This window comes from Moschus berezovskii, chromosome 12 (genome assembly GCF_049115385.1).
Source record: "Moschus berezovskii isolate FMDL1 chromosome 12, NW_MosBer_1.0, whole genome shotgun sequence".
NCBI lineage: Eukaryota > Metazoa > Chordata > Mammalia > Artiodactyla > Moschidae > Moschus > Moschus berezovskii.
The window spans coordinates 76,940,502-76,956,593 of record NC_142471.1 but is presented as its reverse complement, the minus strand read 5'-3'; the positions used below and the strand labels follow the sequence as shown (position 1 = coordinate 76,956,593).

At 45.0% G+C, this 16,092-nt stretch overlaps 1 protein-coding gene across 5 annotated transcripts in view; it reads right to left on the bottom strand.

The window, feature by feature from the left end:
• RBM20 (RNA binding motif protein 20) overlaps positions 1 to 16,092 on the bottom strand; it is a 198,881-nt gene that overhangs the window by 36,977 nt on the left and 145,812 nt on the right. For all 5 annotated transcript variants that reach the window (XM_055424673.2, XM_055424677.2, XM_088842319.1 and 2 more), the window contains exons 4-6: positions 13,846 to 13,937; positions 12,980 to 13,077; positions 1,079 to 1,222 (exon numbers count right to left, since the gene is read on the bottom strand). In XM_055424673.2, the coding sequence (XP_055280648.2) occupies positions 1,079 to 1,222; positions 12,980 to 13,077; positions 13,846 to 13,937 (334 nt within the window). The remainder of the gene's footprint in view (positions 1 to 1,078; positions 1,223 to 12,979; positions 13,078 to 13,845; positions 13,938 to 16,092) is intronic.

Sequence of the window (16,092 nt, the reverse complement as noted above, 5' to 3'; positions counted from 1 at the left end):
CACCCAATAGTTTGTACCTCCCACGGGTCCACCTATAGTGCCCCTACCCCCACCCCATTGGTAACCACTAGTTGTTTCTCTATATTTATGAGTCTGCTTCTTTTATGTTATACTCACTAGTTTGCTGTATATTTTAGATTCCACAATATAAGCTCTATCTGTCTGACTCTAAGTGCCTCATTCTTCACGCCAACATTTTAGCACCTCTAGCTTTCACCTGCCACACGGAAATAAAACAAACCCAGTGAATCTTACTGCATTCATGTTGCAAGCTGAATTCTGGAAATTTGCCCAAAATAGAATTCTGAGAAGGAGAAATGAAGGGACTACCCAAAGAGTCTAAGCCAAGGTTGACGGAGGAAGACCCCTGATGATCCAAGGTGGTTTTGATTTTCCAAAGTTCGTGCCTTAATTAAGAAAAGAATTTCTCCTGTGCCTGCTCCCCTGATTTCTAAAGTTAAAATAGTCATTAAAAATAAAAGACTAAATGTTCTTACTTCTGACCAATCTCTGTATAAATTCCTCTTCTGACTTTAGAAATGAAGACTCAATCCATATGGGCTGAGGGTTCTTCGTTCCTTAGATTCACCATGCACCCATTAATTCCTACCTACTCTCCTGCTATGACAGCCAAGAGCCTTGGATGTCAACACCAAGGGTCAGTGAAAATACCTCTTCCCGGTCAGTTGCTGGCTGGCTCAAAATCCACGTGCCATCAGAGATGAGAAACGTAGAAGGTGAGAAAGACTAGCTCAGGGGGTGGTAATGTAGTGAAGAGACTTGAGTCCATGGATTTCTGTTTTGGAACCAGCCGGCTTTTCTATGTTAAGGAATACTTCATTCCTAAACACATCCTCACCTCTAGGTAACTCGCAAAGGCCTGGGCCCATCACAAGAAGGGTAAAGTGAAACCAGAGGAAACGAAACACCACCACCGACGACGAAAGGCGGCCAGCTGTGCGTTACCCCTTCATGTTACGAACAGCTTCTTTTTTAAAAAAAATTTATTGTATATAGTTCCCCTCCACCAGTGTGTGGTTTATCCAGTACCTACCAGTGTGAACGTGCCCAGGCTTACCTGATTCGTCGATTTCATGAGGATGTAATTAGTGACCTTGCCAAAGGGCAGCCCCAGGTTAATGACGTCATTCTCTGTGCAGCTTCCCTCTGGCAGGTTGCAGATGTGGACCACGCGGCCGGCGCCCGTTTTCCGATGGGCAAACTAACGGGAACAAAGAGCCGTGGTTGGTCTTCAAAAGACATTTCCTTCCTGCCCTCTATTCCAGATGCTCCTAATGGCTATCTTTCCCCCAAATAATGGTTGCAAAACTACAATTTACAAAATGAATGCAGAAAAAGAATCCATTCGCAGACACATATAAAACATTGATTTTATACCATCTCTACACAGAAGATTCATAACATTTTTAACGAGCAATCCTATCCAGGCTTGATAAAGAGACTGGGAAACGGGCATATCCATACACTGCTGGTGGGAAGTTATATATCGCCAATCTTTTGAGAATATACTTTGGCAATATTGGATAAAACTTAAAATATATAGGGTTTGCCAAAAATTTCCTTTCAGTTTTTCCATAAGATGTTATGGAAACTTTTTGGCCAACTCAATATATAACCCAGGATCCTGCCATCCCACTTTTGGAAATCTTACCTACAGAAATAAGTTCACCAATATGTAAATACATACAAGGAATTTTATTACAGTTAGCTTATTATAATAAATTTATAACATTGCCAAAACTTATGGAAAGAGCCTGAATGTCCAAGAATAGGATAATGACTGAGTGACTGATGGTTCACACATATGATGGAAAACTATGCAGCCATGAAGAGGAAGTGGTAAATGAGCTGATCAGGACAAAATTTTTAAGACACATTAAGTAAAAAACAGTTGCCAAGTACAGATGTAGTATGACACTATTCTTCCAAAACAAAACAAACCCCAAAAATGTATGAGAAAAAGATGAAGCAAGTGTCGTAAAATCTTGATAATTATTGGAACTGGGGGATCAGTACATATGGGTTAACTACACTTGTTTCTACTGTTTCCTATGTTTGACATTTTTCACAATGAAAATATTTTAAAGGATATCAGCACAGACAGAGAAACATGTGCGAGGGTTCATATCAACCTGTCAGTACTGGTTATCTTCAAAGAGCAGAACTGGAAGGGAGTAAGGGGAGAGATGTTTAACCTGTTTCTTAGCTATCTCGTGTCATTTGACTTATAATTTTTAAAAAACCCAATAAAGAAAAAAGAACATGAAAGGACTGGTGAACCTAATACCTACACAGAGACATTCATAGCAACGATCTTTGGTTTAGGATAGTGGCTTTCAAAACTTTGTTAGCCCTGAAATCCTTTCTTCAAACAGAAGCTTGCCCACCAGTCCAACATACTCAACAACTAAAGAGGAGCTGCTTTAGACAAACCTTATGGTCCAACACCCTGCCGCCACCCTCCATCCAACAGTTCCAAAGGCGCCTCTAAGGAACACAGTTCAGAAACAAAGACTTGGGCCTAATCACATCTCTTGGAGGGAGGAAGTGTGTCTGTTTGGTCTGTGCAAACTTTAATCAGCCTGGAGTCTCCAGGAGGTTCAAGAATTAGTAGCCATAAGCCAACCTAAAGTGGAAGAGAAGGATACAATTTTTGAAACCCATACTAATGCATAGCCCACATTTGCATAATCACCATCTTCTGTGATAAAGTGAACTTCAACATCTAATTACATTTGATGTAGGTCCTACTCAACTATGGTAATACAGTGGGAAAGTCTGAGGTCTCGTCCCTAACAGGGACTAATACTTGGGTAATTCTACCATGAAAAGTCTTCATTTTTCTCATCTGGGCTGAGGACAATTAGAGTCAGTCAAGAATTTCCTTGGATGGTTCAGCCCTGAATTGGAGAAACCTACGTGCCTCTTTCAGACCTCCCTCTCTGCAGTGTCCAAAGGTCAAGCATTTCCCAAAGGGGGACAGTTTTCTGTGCCTGGCCCGGGTGGCTCCCAGAGCATATGTGTGCCTCCCTAAGGTGCAAACAGAGCTCTCCATAAGCTGGGAGGCTTTGAGTGTGAGCCTGGCTCCAAAGAACTGTGTCCTTCTCCAGGGGTGACAGGAGGAGAGCTAAGAGGCAGGATCTTTGCCTCTCATTAGGGTGAGGGGGCCACACCAAGATGCCGACCCAGCTGAGCTCTTGGGCTGGGCAAAGTTGCCAGTCCTCTGAGTTCATCAACAAAAGGGCTGAGGCTGGGTGCTCTGTTGGCTTCTCTTAGCTGGGCACGTTTCTGTCCACATGACTGCTGTGGTTGGCCTGGGCTCATGTTTGCTCAGACCACAGGGCAGACACGCAGGGAGGTTCTGGGCCCCTCCAGCTCCTTGCCTGTTCTGTTGCCTAGTGACCAGGCATGAGGGCCAGCGCCTCCCTGATTGTCTCCTGCAGATTAAAAGAGCAACTCAAGAGGCTTTTATCTGAGGGTTAGTGCAGCAACTGCTGCTGAGGGCAGAGCCTGCCTCTGAGAAATAAACACCTTCACTGCTGCAGGTCACCTAAGAACAAGATGAAGTCATGCTGCAGACAGGTTACAAAGGTGCCAAAGTAAATGGGTCTCAATTAAGGTTTTCATTTAAATTTATAAAGTACATTGCAGACACATGGATGGACCTAGAGACTCTCACACTAAGTGAAGTAAGTCAGAGAAAGACAAATATCACATCACTTACATGTGGAATCTACACAAATGGTACAAAGGAACTTATTTACAAAACAGAAATAGACTCACAGACATAGAGAACAAATTTATGACAACCAAAGGGGAAAGTGGCGGAGGGATAAATAAGGAGTTTGAGATTAACAGTTATACACTACTATATATATAAAACAGATAAAAATCAAGAACCTACTATATGGCACAGGGAACTATATTCAATATCTTAACCTATAATGAAAAAGTCTGGAAAAGAATAGATATATACATATAACAATCGCTTTGCTGTATACCTGACCCTAATACTACACTGTAAACCAACCGCACCGCAATAAAAAGTTGTTCATTTTGAAAAAAATTTAAAAATAAAGTACCTATTTACATATTAAAAAAAAAAAAGTACATTTCATGGATGTACCCCCTGCATTGGGAGGCAGAGTCTTAACCGCTGGACCACCGGGGAAGTCCTTAGAAACATTTTCTATGTGTTGTACTGTTTTGCGAATATTCGATTTAAGATAGTCCAGTCTACATTCTGTGAGTAATCTAAAATATCTTTTTGTTAAACTTCAGTTCAGTTCAGTCGCTCAGTCGTGTCCGACTCTCCGTGACCCCATGAATCACAGCACGCCAGGCCTCCCTGTCCATCACCAACTCCTGGAGTTCACTCAAACTCATGTCCACAGAGTTGGTAATGCCATGCAGCCATCTCATTCTCCGTCATCCCCTTCTCCTCCTGCCCCCAACCTTTCCTAGCATCAGAGTCTTTTCCAGTGAGTCAACTCGTCGCATGAGGTGGCCAAAGTATTGCAGTTTCAGCTTTAGCATCAGTCCTTCCAATGAATACCCAGGACTGATCTCCTTTAGAATGGACTGGTTGAGGTTCAAAATCATATTTGATTTATAAAGGGCGTAGAGTTATATGCATAATCACTCTAGTCCATCCTTGAACAGTTCATATAAAACATGGCTATTATTTGCCTTATGTCCCATGGGAGATCTAAATGATGGGGGAGAAAGGGTAGCAGGAAGGGAGGATATGGTCCAGGTGGTACTTCTAAAGTCTGCTCACCAGGATCACAGACAACTTATTTACAAAACAGAGATAGACTCACAGACATAGAGAACAAATTTATGACTACCAAAGGGGAAAGCGGCGGAGGGATAAATAAGGATCAGCACAATGTTGTACACTTATTCCCAACCTGGGTTCTCCAAGAAGCCCAAGTCCTGAAGAGTCCTTGAAGGTAATAATGTATCAAGAAACGATTGTGTGTGTGTGTGTGTGTGTGTGTGTGTGTGTGTGTGTCGGAGTATAGTTGTTTTACACTGCTGGGTCAGTTTCTGCTGTGCAACAAAGCGAATCAGCTATACATATACATACATCCCCTAAAGAAAGATGGTTACTTTTGACATTTAAAAAAACCCAAGTTGAAATCATACTTTGAGTTTCTTTACTAATAAGATAACCTTTGGTTAGATCTCTAGGCTGATGAGAAAGGGTGACTCATGTGTCTGCTTTAAATTAATAAAAACAGGTAACTAGTTAATTACTCACTAAACTCATTAATATAAGTATTTTGGCAAATAGTACTTTGCCAAACATGAAACGCAGGACAGGGGCTGCTTGAGGTAGGAGTGAATAATTTAAAAGGGTCTGGGCTGTAAAAACCACAAGACTTTCTGATTTGGTAAAAAGAAAAAAACTGAACTTGGAAGACAGAGGACTGGACGCAGCTCAGCTACCGATTAGGGCCATGACAAGGACAAACTGGCTTTCCTTTTGGGACCTGAGTTCCCCAGTGTCTGGAATGAGGGAGTTAGTCTATATGTCTCGAGTCCCTTCCAGATGTAAAATAGCCATGCTTATGTGGTTCAGCGTTCTAAAATTCCACTCGTCTCAGAAGTCTTGCCAAGCTAAACCCTAAGATCCAGGATAATGATAAGTTTCCCCAACTGTGCTGAGCAAACACAGGAAACCTGCATCTTTTCCACCCCCTGTCCCAACGAATGTAAGGCCTGTCTTTCTACTCGGTGCGATCAGCCATTTCAGCACGCATACATGCACAAGGACAGTCATCGTTCAGACAGGCCTGTCTGTGCTGGTGTCGGTCTCTTTTTACAGAACTGAAGGTGAGCTCCAAGCAGGGAGCACCTTGCCAATGGGTCTGCCCCCCGCATGACTGTGCCTTCTGAATGAACGAGAGGAGTCGAGATCACACACTGAGATAAACTAAACACACACAGGGGCCTGCTACCACCCTGAGGACAGACACACCAGGTGTGTGCCTCTGACCTCCAGGCACTAGGGCCAGGGCAGCAGGAGCATCAAGACAGACCTGGGTCTGCTCTCCAGTGTTCCTGCTCTCCAATGATGACTTCGAGCAAGGGACTGAATTTCTCCAAGCTGATTCTGCTTCTCTATAAAACAGGGAAAATAAAAACTGATTCCATAGGACAAAAATGCCACAATGTATTACTATATAAAGTGTCTTCATGCAAAGCCTGGTGTCAGCAAGCTTCTATAAATAAATACTTGTTCCTTTCTTTCCTGCGACTGTTTAAGAATGTGCTGGGCTTCCCGGGTGGCGCTAGCGGTAAAGAATCTACCTGCAAATGAAACAGACAGAAGAGACAGACGCGGGTTCGAGCCCTGGGTCAGGAAGATCTCCTGGAGAAGAGCATGGCAACCCACTCTAGTATTCTTGCCTATGAAATCCCATGGACAGAGGAGCCTGGCAAGTTACAGTCCATTGGCAAAGAGTTGGACATGACTGAAGTGACTTACCATGCACACACGTGATGCTACTGGTCTGGGAAAAAAATGTAACTGTACTATGATGATGTAAGAGAACGTCTGTGTTCTTAGGAAATTCATGCTGATGTAGTTATGGGTGAAGAGGTACAGTGACTCCAATAGTTCAGGAGAAACATGCATATAGATCACTGGATGGATGGACGGACAGATGGATGGAAGGACAGATGATACAGAGAGACAGATAGGCACAGAGAAAGAATGATAAAGTAAATCAGCGAAAACGTAAAAATGTAGTGAATCTGAGTAAAAGGTATATGGGGGTTCTTATATCATTCTTACAACTTTTCCATAAGTCTAAATTAAATTAAAATTTGAAATTACAAAAATAAACTTTAAAAGATGTGCTGTGGGGCAGAGCAGCAGCTGGACTTAGAATCGTGAGCCTGGTGTTGCTGGACTCTGCTAACATCCCACCCACTAATGCTCTCCCGGGAGGCACACAGGAGACAGGTGCATTTGAAACTTTCCGGTCCAAGGTCAAGTCTCTAAGAGAGTTAAGGTGTCTGGGTGGTAACTGAAGCCTTCATTACTAACCTGAGGGGACAATCATCCATCACCAGCCCAGGGGATGCTTCAGTCAGCTCACAAGCTAGCATGACATGGCATGCCCCCATGTGCAATCAGGGCCCTGGGTACATTTTCATCGGTTGGAGCCACTCATTTAAAACCAGACACTGCTTCTGGACTTCCCCAGTGGTCCAGTGTTTAAGAATCCACCTGCCAATGCAGGGGACATGGGTTCGATCCCTGGTGGGGGAAGATTCCACATGCCTCAGGGCAACTAAACCCATGTGCCACAACTACTGAGCCTGCACTCTATAGAGTCCACGAGCTGCAACTACTGAAGTCTGCATCCTTTAGAGCCTGTGCTCTGCAACAGAGAAGCCACCGCAATAAGAACCCCGCGCATCACAACGGTGACAGAGTAGCCCCCACTCACAGCAACTAGTGAAAGCCCATGCCCAGAAAGGAAGACCCAGCGCAGCCATAAATAAATGAAGCAAAACCAGACACTGCTTCTAATGGTTCATGAGACTGGGTCTAAGACCTCTCCAGTCCCTCGCACTCTTTTATGGATGGGTGGAAATGTGAGAAGAGCAGACTTGTGTAGGAAGATTCTGAGAGCTTTCAATGCCCTCTGATGCAAGAAGGAACAGACTTCGAAGATGAGTTCAAAGAACAGACCCAGTTTCAATAATTCACAGAGCTGTCATAAAAATGTGGCTCTGGGCAAGAGGCCCCCAGGGTGAGAGAAGTCTCTCAATCTGCTTTTAAGAGTTATAGTATAGAGTCGATCTTCAATAAACCATTTTCTCTGCTCCAGCCTCATCTCCTCTAGGTGTGGCCTAATTTCACCCGGCACACAGTTTGTAGGCCTCTGCTGGGTTTGTGCTAAACATACCTGAGGACAGACATAAGGCAAATGTTTATTTCTCATGGGGTTGATTTTGAACATACCATGCAGACAGTGAAAAACCCAAGTCCCACTACAGACAATACAAGATGATCTGATTTTCCTCCAAGTATACACTTACAGTAAGTAAATCTGCACACGCACACTAGCAGAGACAGACAGTGATAGCTGAAGCCATTTACCTTTAGTTTTCGCTACAGGGTTGGATTTTCTATTTTGTATACTTCTGTTACAGTTTAACATTTACATCACTTTACTATTTTTGCAGCAACAAAAAAATTCAGATTTGTAAGCAAAAAAAGGAAAAAAAAGACCCATGCGAGTCTTGTGCTTCTTCATTGTTTGCTCTCTTAAAAAACACACAAGGTGACCTTTGCCGAGGGGACAAGAGCAAGGATAGAGCTGGAATGGTGGAGGAGGGTATTTGCCACATCAGTTACTACTCTTCATGCTCTATGGGGGGTCAGGAGACCAGGGTGCTCTGAGCCATGGACCTAAGAGGCCAGGGTGGAGAGACAGGTGTTCTAGAAACAGCCAGCAATCTGAGAGGAAACCTATGACTTAAATCTCTGGCTTCTTACAGCATTTCTATTTCCCTGTGCCTTGGTTTCTTTATTTACGCATGTTTTCTGGTGAGCAAGGTTCTAGTGAGAAAGAAACCATAAAAACAATGCATATCGTCCCCAGCCAGGGAAGCCCCATCTGAGGCAGTAGCACTAAATAAACTCTAAGGTGTCTGTGAAAACTGCAAAGTGACTTTATGGGGACAGTCGGCAGGCAAAGTGCATCTCAGGCAGGCACAAGAAGACTATTTACAGGCTGTGAAGGCCCCTATGGCCCCTTCCAGAAACCTGATTACTCTGTTTATGACGACTCAGGCAGCCAAGGATAAAGTGCCTCTGCTCCCTCAAATGGCAGAAGCTTAAGTGAAAGTGAACACCCTTCTCCTGGGATCCTGGAGTTGGAGGGGAGGGACCAGGGACAGACACAAATCACCCGCCCTCAGCAAACAGAGAACACAACCATCACTTCAGTGCCCCACCTCTGTCAGAAATAAACACGGAAAGGCTTGCATTTCTACATTGAGATAAGTGCAAATTCAGCCAGTAGACAGCTTGTGTGGTCATTTTAGATTTTGTGGCAGTTCAGATACCCCCTGAAGCCTCCGTCACACCATGGAACCCCGTGTGGCTGTTCCCTGCTTAAAAACAGGGGGCTTTAGAAGGAAGAGGGCTTCCCTGGTGGCTCAAATGGTAAAGAATCTGCCTGCAGTGCACGAGACCCAGGTTCTTTGCCTGGGTCGGGAAGATCCCTCAAAGAAGCGAATGGCTACCCACTCCAGTATTCTTGCCTGGAGAATTCCATGGACAGAGGAGCTTGGCGGGCTACAGCCCATGGTGTAGCAAAGAGTTGGACATGACTGAGCGATTAAAACACACACTTTTTAGAAGGAAGAACTGTTCTCTGCTCCACAAACAACAGTGAAGTGACAGTGGCCGAGTCCTGCTTTTACTCAAAACGTGTTTCTGAAAAGATGTATGTAAGCGGAATCAGGCAGAAATAGCCCTGGCACTCGACTAGAAAACACTTCTGGAGGAAAAGGCACGAAAGCCTTCATGGGTCTCTGTGGGGGCAGAAAGCGGGGAAAGTGGGAGGAATTTCAGTGTCCTCTTCAAATATTTCTTTTCTGCTTGAGTTTTCACAAAAAGCATAAATTATGTAAGCAGGAAGCACAATAGAAGTGTATATGCAAAAGGAGCTCTCTAGGCACTCTTGGAGCCTGAAAAAAGCACCCTTTGGTAACGGATTAACCACCACCCTTGGTGTATCTGCTTATCTCTGGAGACCAGCAGCTGAGACAGAAAAAGAATCAATAATTCCTCTGAGGGACTCTAGCACTACTTAAAGGAGCTTCACAGAGTATTTTTCAGTAGTGGATTCATCAACTCATTTCTTGGCTTGTCTTCACAAGTCAATATTTTTGGATTTCCGGTTTTGCTAAAGAAACACACGTACATTTGATTGTATTTGTCAGAAAGGGCAACAAGAGGACCAGAAGGATGAACCGGGCTGCAGGGACCAGCTGGAGCAAACTCTCTCCTGTCCCCCAGATATCCTCGGGAAGCTCATGTGACCAAAGAGACTTCACAACTTACAACGATAAAATCAGTCAGATGACACCTCTTCACCTCCACTGAGCGTGTACAAATGCCTCTAAACGTCTGGGTTCATCTTGGGAGACCCTGTCACGTGCCGAAGAATTTGGCTGCCAGGTCTGACGGCCTCTTCACCTTTTGCTCCATGGCAGCTGCTGACTGAGGCCCAAGAAGACCTCATCACCCACAAAACAGCCTGAGAGCCTGCTAGGCAGCTTGTGGAGTGGAAGCTGGGGAGGGGCAGGGGAGAACGTACTAAGGAGAGAATCATCATGATGGAGAGACCTCAGAGATGAGCAGTAGGGCTTAGTGGTTAAAAGTGAGGCTTCTAGAGTCAGGTCCCCTGAGTTCAAATCCCACGGCTGCCTTTTACCAGCTGGGTGACCTTAGGCAGGGAATTTAGTCTCTCTGTGCCTCGGTTTCCTCACCTCACAGGGTTGTCTAGAGGATTAAATGAGTTAATACATACAAAAATGCTAAGAAAGTATTGAGCACCATATCATAACAGCTGTTGTGATTATCATCTGACTGTGTCTGGGCTTTCCATCACCTTTCTGCTGCCACAGCACAGAAGGCAAAATGTTTCTTGTGTTGTTTCTCAGGCTCAAGCCAGATGAACGCGTCCAGAGGAAGCTGTACTCACAAATGATCACGAGTCAGCACATTGCTGGTGTCTGCCCCCTGCCTGGGTAAAGCCCTTCCGTGGGAACCTCTCAGCTTCTCAGGGGGAGCAGATGGGACTAGAAGGATTCCCAGACAGAGTCGTGCAGAAGGAATGCTGACCCTGAGACCAGCCCCTAGTCACACGGCTAGCAGACAGAGCACAGGTTTGTCTGACCATAGCACGGGTTAAATGGTCTTGTGCTCAACACCAGCCATTATTACTGCTCACACGCTGCACAGTTCACTAATCCTTGTCACTGACATGGTCTCCTTTGACCTTCACAAGGGCAGCACAACACTGGTCCGCCCCGAGCTTTACGCCCACCTTACCACTCAGACCATCGAATCAGAAGACAGTGCTCAAATGGCCACAAAGATGCTCTAAGATCAGTGGCATCATCAGAAGGCTCACAAGCCAAAACAGAAACCCAACTTCAAAAGTCATGATCAGGGGAGTATTTGCCCCACTTGAGGAAAAGGAGTCTCACAGAAGTCAAGTGACTTGTCTGAGGCCACACAGCAGCGGGCTCCAGACGTGGGACTTGAACTTAGGCTCTGGCTCTGTGGTTCACTGATCAGGGCCAGAGGACATGGCTAAGGCACAGGCCGACACAGAGGTGTCCTGCCCTTCTCTCCTCGCCCCACTCAGCCCCTGCCCCGTTATAAAGGGCTCATCTGACATAGTCTCTCTTTCTTGTGTCCAGATCCCTGGCCCACCTGCCCCCACTCCTGCCTCTCCCATCTGGGTCACAGCCCCTTCTGCTCAGGGCTGGGGTCTCAGAGTGGGCAGAGAGCTGGCTCCATGGTCCACACTGTGGGAAACAGGCCCTGGGGTGGGAGCCGTGCCAGAGCTGCCAGCGCCTGCATCGGACACGAGGTCATGGAATCCGGCGTCTGACTCAAAGACAAATAACAGGTTCACTGAACCCACCCTCTCTCCTGGGACTGACCCAAAGCTGCCGCTGACCAGGCATGGCTTTCCATCTGAAGACTGCAGAGAGAAACCACAACGTTCTCTCTCACCAAAACATGGTCTGCAGACAGGGGCACCCCCTTGAAGCACTTCTCCCCAAAACACAAACAAACAGAAACTGTGGTCCAAGCAGGCCTCACTTCCCATCATGAACTTCCTTACCTCCCCACTCAATCAGTACCCAGGGTCTAAACCTAAATATCTCAGATTGCTCTTCCCAAGCTGTGCTCCAATACCCTGATGCGTGGAGAGGATGGCATGCAGGGAGACTGGCTCTCCTGAGCTGGAGAAGAAAGAGCCTGCAGCTACTCACATGACAAACTGGGAAAAAAAAAAACAACCCACAGATTCAGGCAAAACCACACAAACACTCGCCCTCAAGCAGGGTTTGGTCAGACGCAGAGGATGAGGTGATAGATAGCATTGCCGACTCAATAGACATGAATTTCAGCAAATTCCGGGAGACAGTGGAGGACAGAGGAGGCTGGTGTATTATAGTTCACAGAGTCACAAAGAGCCAGACACGACCTAGTGACTGAACAACAACAAATTTGCTTTATGGGGGGCTCTGTGGCTCACCCGCTTCCACGCGTTTCCCAGGGAGGAAAGGAAGCTGGGTAGCTCCTGGGAGACCAGGCTACACGGAGTGGGAGAAGCAAGGGGGGAGAGCAAGTTGTCACAATTGGTGGAAAAAATAGGGAAGAGCCCTTAGAGCTTTGGGGACCAAAATGCACACTGCAGAGAAGGAAGACAAACACAACTAAAAAAAGCATATGCAGATGTCACCATTTCCCCAAGGAGCCAAAAATAACCATGAGCGCCGAGTCCTTACTTTTCAAACACATTTTCTCTTTCTGTTCAAGTTTCAGAATTACCCACTCAAAGGAAACGGTCCACTTCAATAAAATGTCAAAGTGCTAGAAAACACGCAACACACACACATACACAGAGACCTCAAACTCATTTTTTTCTAAACCAGGACTGAATGCTAGAAAGTCTTTGAGTGCTTTCAATTCGAAGAAATTAAGTCAGATTTTTAATCGGTGTGTTTCAACCCCAGTTGGGCTGAATTAAACAATGCTGACTTCTGCTTTCCTGCCCTTCACTAAGCGCCATCTGTACCTGCTTCACCCAGCCTCCTCTGCACCTCTGCACCCAGGCAGAGAAGGTGGTAAAAACTCTTCGATGATGACAAGTGACATCGGAGAAAACGCTTCTGTACTCACATTTGTCCCTGGGGAAGCTGAAGGGAATGCGGGACTTGACTGAGTAAACGACCTTGCAGGAATAGTCGCGTATGATGTTCCAAGATTCGAGGCGTAATCTAAATGGTAAATTACACAAAATCTAGTGAAAACCCAGTCATTTCCTTGACCTTCAGAGTCCTTGTTTATGGATATGTACAAGAGTCATTTCCCCCCTATTTAAAAATAAAAATGACTTTTTGGCCAAATCTTCTTTTTAAAAATAATTAAAGTTAGCTTTTCTTTCTTGAAATAAATCATTCAAAAGAAATTTGTTAAAGTTGTAAGACAAACATAATTATAAATAACTGGGTTAACCCCCACCCCCCAAAAGTCATTATCAGGACAGAAGCGGGAAGGGAAAAGTGAAAATTCCCTTTTAGTATAGTGATTGGCATGATTATACTTCTGAGTGTGCTGATAACCAGCAAAGCTTTAGGTCTAAAACACGTAGAAAACATCACAGAGCCCAGAGAGCAAGTCCAATGCCTGTTAGCATCTTGGGATCTGTTTGCTTTACAGATGTCTAAGAAGGGCACATCGGGGACATTTGGTTAGTCAAGATGAGAAACCAGAAGCCTTTGGGAGGGGACTTCCCTGGCAGTCCAGTTGTTAAGGCTTCGCCTTCCATTGCAGGGGGTTTGGGTTCAAGCCCTGGTTGAGGAGCTAACATCCCACATGCTTCTCGGCCAAAAAAAACAAAACATAAGACAAAAGCAGTGTTGTAGCGAATGTAATGAAGACTTTAAAGATGATCCAGATTTTAAAAAAAATCTTAAAAAAAAGAAAAGAAGCCTTTGGGAAACTGCTTTCTGCTTCAAGCTGCTGACCCATGGGCCCCTCCTCACCTTCCGTCCCAGCAGGGTTATAAACGGCTGTGCTGTTGGGAGAGGCACACAGTGTTCCCTCTGCTGGACCGAGGACACACCGCACACCAGCGCTGGAGGGGTGAGAAAGGGGAACTGGTTACTCAATAGGTTAAACAAAGAATTGCCACGTGACCCAGAAATTTCATTAAGACACTCAGGCCCCAAATAGTAGAAAATAGATGTTCAAGCCAAAACTTGTACACAAATGTTCACAGCAGCCCTATTCATTAACAGCCCAAAGGTAGAAACTCCCCAAATATAGATCAGAAGTTGAATGGATAAGCGAAATGTTTATATATATATGAATATAATTCAACCATATAAAGGCTGCGTATGCTACAATGTGGGCTGCACTGAAAATATTACACTAAGTGAAAAAAGCCACACAAGATCACATATTATCTGAATCTATTTATATAAAACGTCTAGAAGAAGCATATCCATGGGGATAGAAAGCAGATTAGTGGTCCCCAGGGGCTGGGGGTGGGGAAGGGGATGTGCAGTGACTACCTAACAGGTATGGATTTCCCCGGGGGTGATGAAAATGTGGAACTAGAGAGTCGTCCTATTTACACAACTTTGTGAACGTGTTAAGTACCACTGAATTGTATACTTTAACATGGTAGATATGGTGAATCTCATGTGAATTTTACCATAATAAAATGACGGGGAACCAGAAAAGAAATGGTTTTTTAAAATCAATTTTTAAAATTGTGTTAAATAACCTAAAACTAAGATCATGGCATCTGGTCCCATCAGTTCATGGCAAATAGATGGGGAAACAGCGGAAACAGTGGCTGAATTTATGTTTTTGGGCTCCAAAATCACTGTGGATGCTGATTGCAGCCATGAAATTAAAAGACGCTTACTCCTTGGAAGGAAAGTTATGACTAATCTAGACAGCATATTAAAAAGTAGAGACATTACTTTGTCAACAAAGATCTGTCTAGTCAAGTCTATACATAGTCAAGTCTATACAGTAGTCATGTATGGATGTGCGAGTTGGACTATAAAGAAAGCTGAGCGCAAATGAATTGATGCTTTTGAACTGTGGTGTTGGAGAAGACTCTTGAGAGTCCCTTGGACTGCAAGGAGATCCAACCAGTCCATCCTAAAGGAGATCAGTCCTGGGTGTTCATTGGAAGGACTGACGCTGAAGCTGAAACTCCAATACTTTGGCCATCTGATGCGAAGAGATGACTCATTTGAAAAGACCCTGATGCTGGGAAAGATTGAGGGCAGGAGAAGGGGACGACAGAGGATGAGATGGTTAGATGACATCACCGACTCGATGGACATGACTTTGGGTGAACTCCAGGAGTTGGTGATGGACAGGGAGGCCTGACGTGCTGAGGTTCATGGGGTTGCAAAGAGCTGGACACGACTGAGTGACTGAATTGAACTGAACTAAACCTAAAACTTACTATCTTAACCATTTTTAAGTGTACAGTTCAGTAACATTAACTACATTCACACTGTTTCGCCACCATCACAACCATCCAGCTGCAGAACTCTAGTCTTGTAAAACCAAAATTCTCTACCCATTCACCACTAACTCCCCAAACCCCTCTTCCAGCCCCGGCAGCCTCCATTCTATTTTATGTCTCCATGAATCTGAGTTCTCTGCTGTAAGTGGAATCATACAGCATTTGTCCTTTTGTGACTGGCTTATCTCACTTAGCGTAATCTCCACCCACGTTGTTGCACATGTAAGAAGTTCCTTCCTTTTGAAGGTTGAACGATATTCCACTGTAAACAGAGACCATGTGTGTTCATCTATTCATCTAGCCTGGACATTTCAGTTGCTTCCTACCTTTCGGTTATTGTGACTAAGAAAGAGAGGCCTTTTGAATGAGCTCATTTCTAAATACTTAGCCCCATCTTTTATTCTACTTCCCCGGGCCAGTGCTCCTCTTTTCTGTGTGGGTATCTGCCTTTGCCCCCTACCACCTGAATTCTCAGCATAGCAGCTGAGGTCCCAATCAATGAAGCCAGAGCACATCCCTCATCTGCTCAGCCCTCCAGGGCTCCAGCTGCATTCAGATCAAAAGTAAAAGTCCTCTCGAGGAGCCAAAGTGCTCAGGATGGGGCCCCACGACTTCCCTGGCTCTTCCCCCTAGGTACTCTGTGCTGCTCACACTGATGCTGCTGAGCATCCCTGGACCACACCAGGGTCTTCAAAGCTGCTATTCCTTCTGCTGGGAGTGCTGGTCCCCCAGGCAGTCA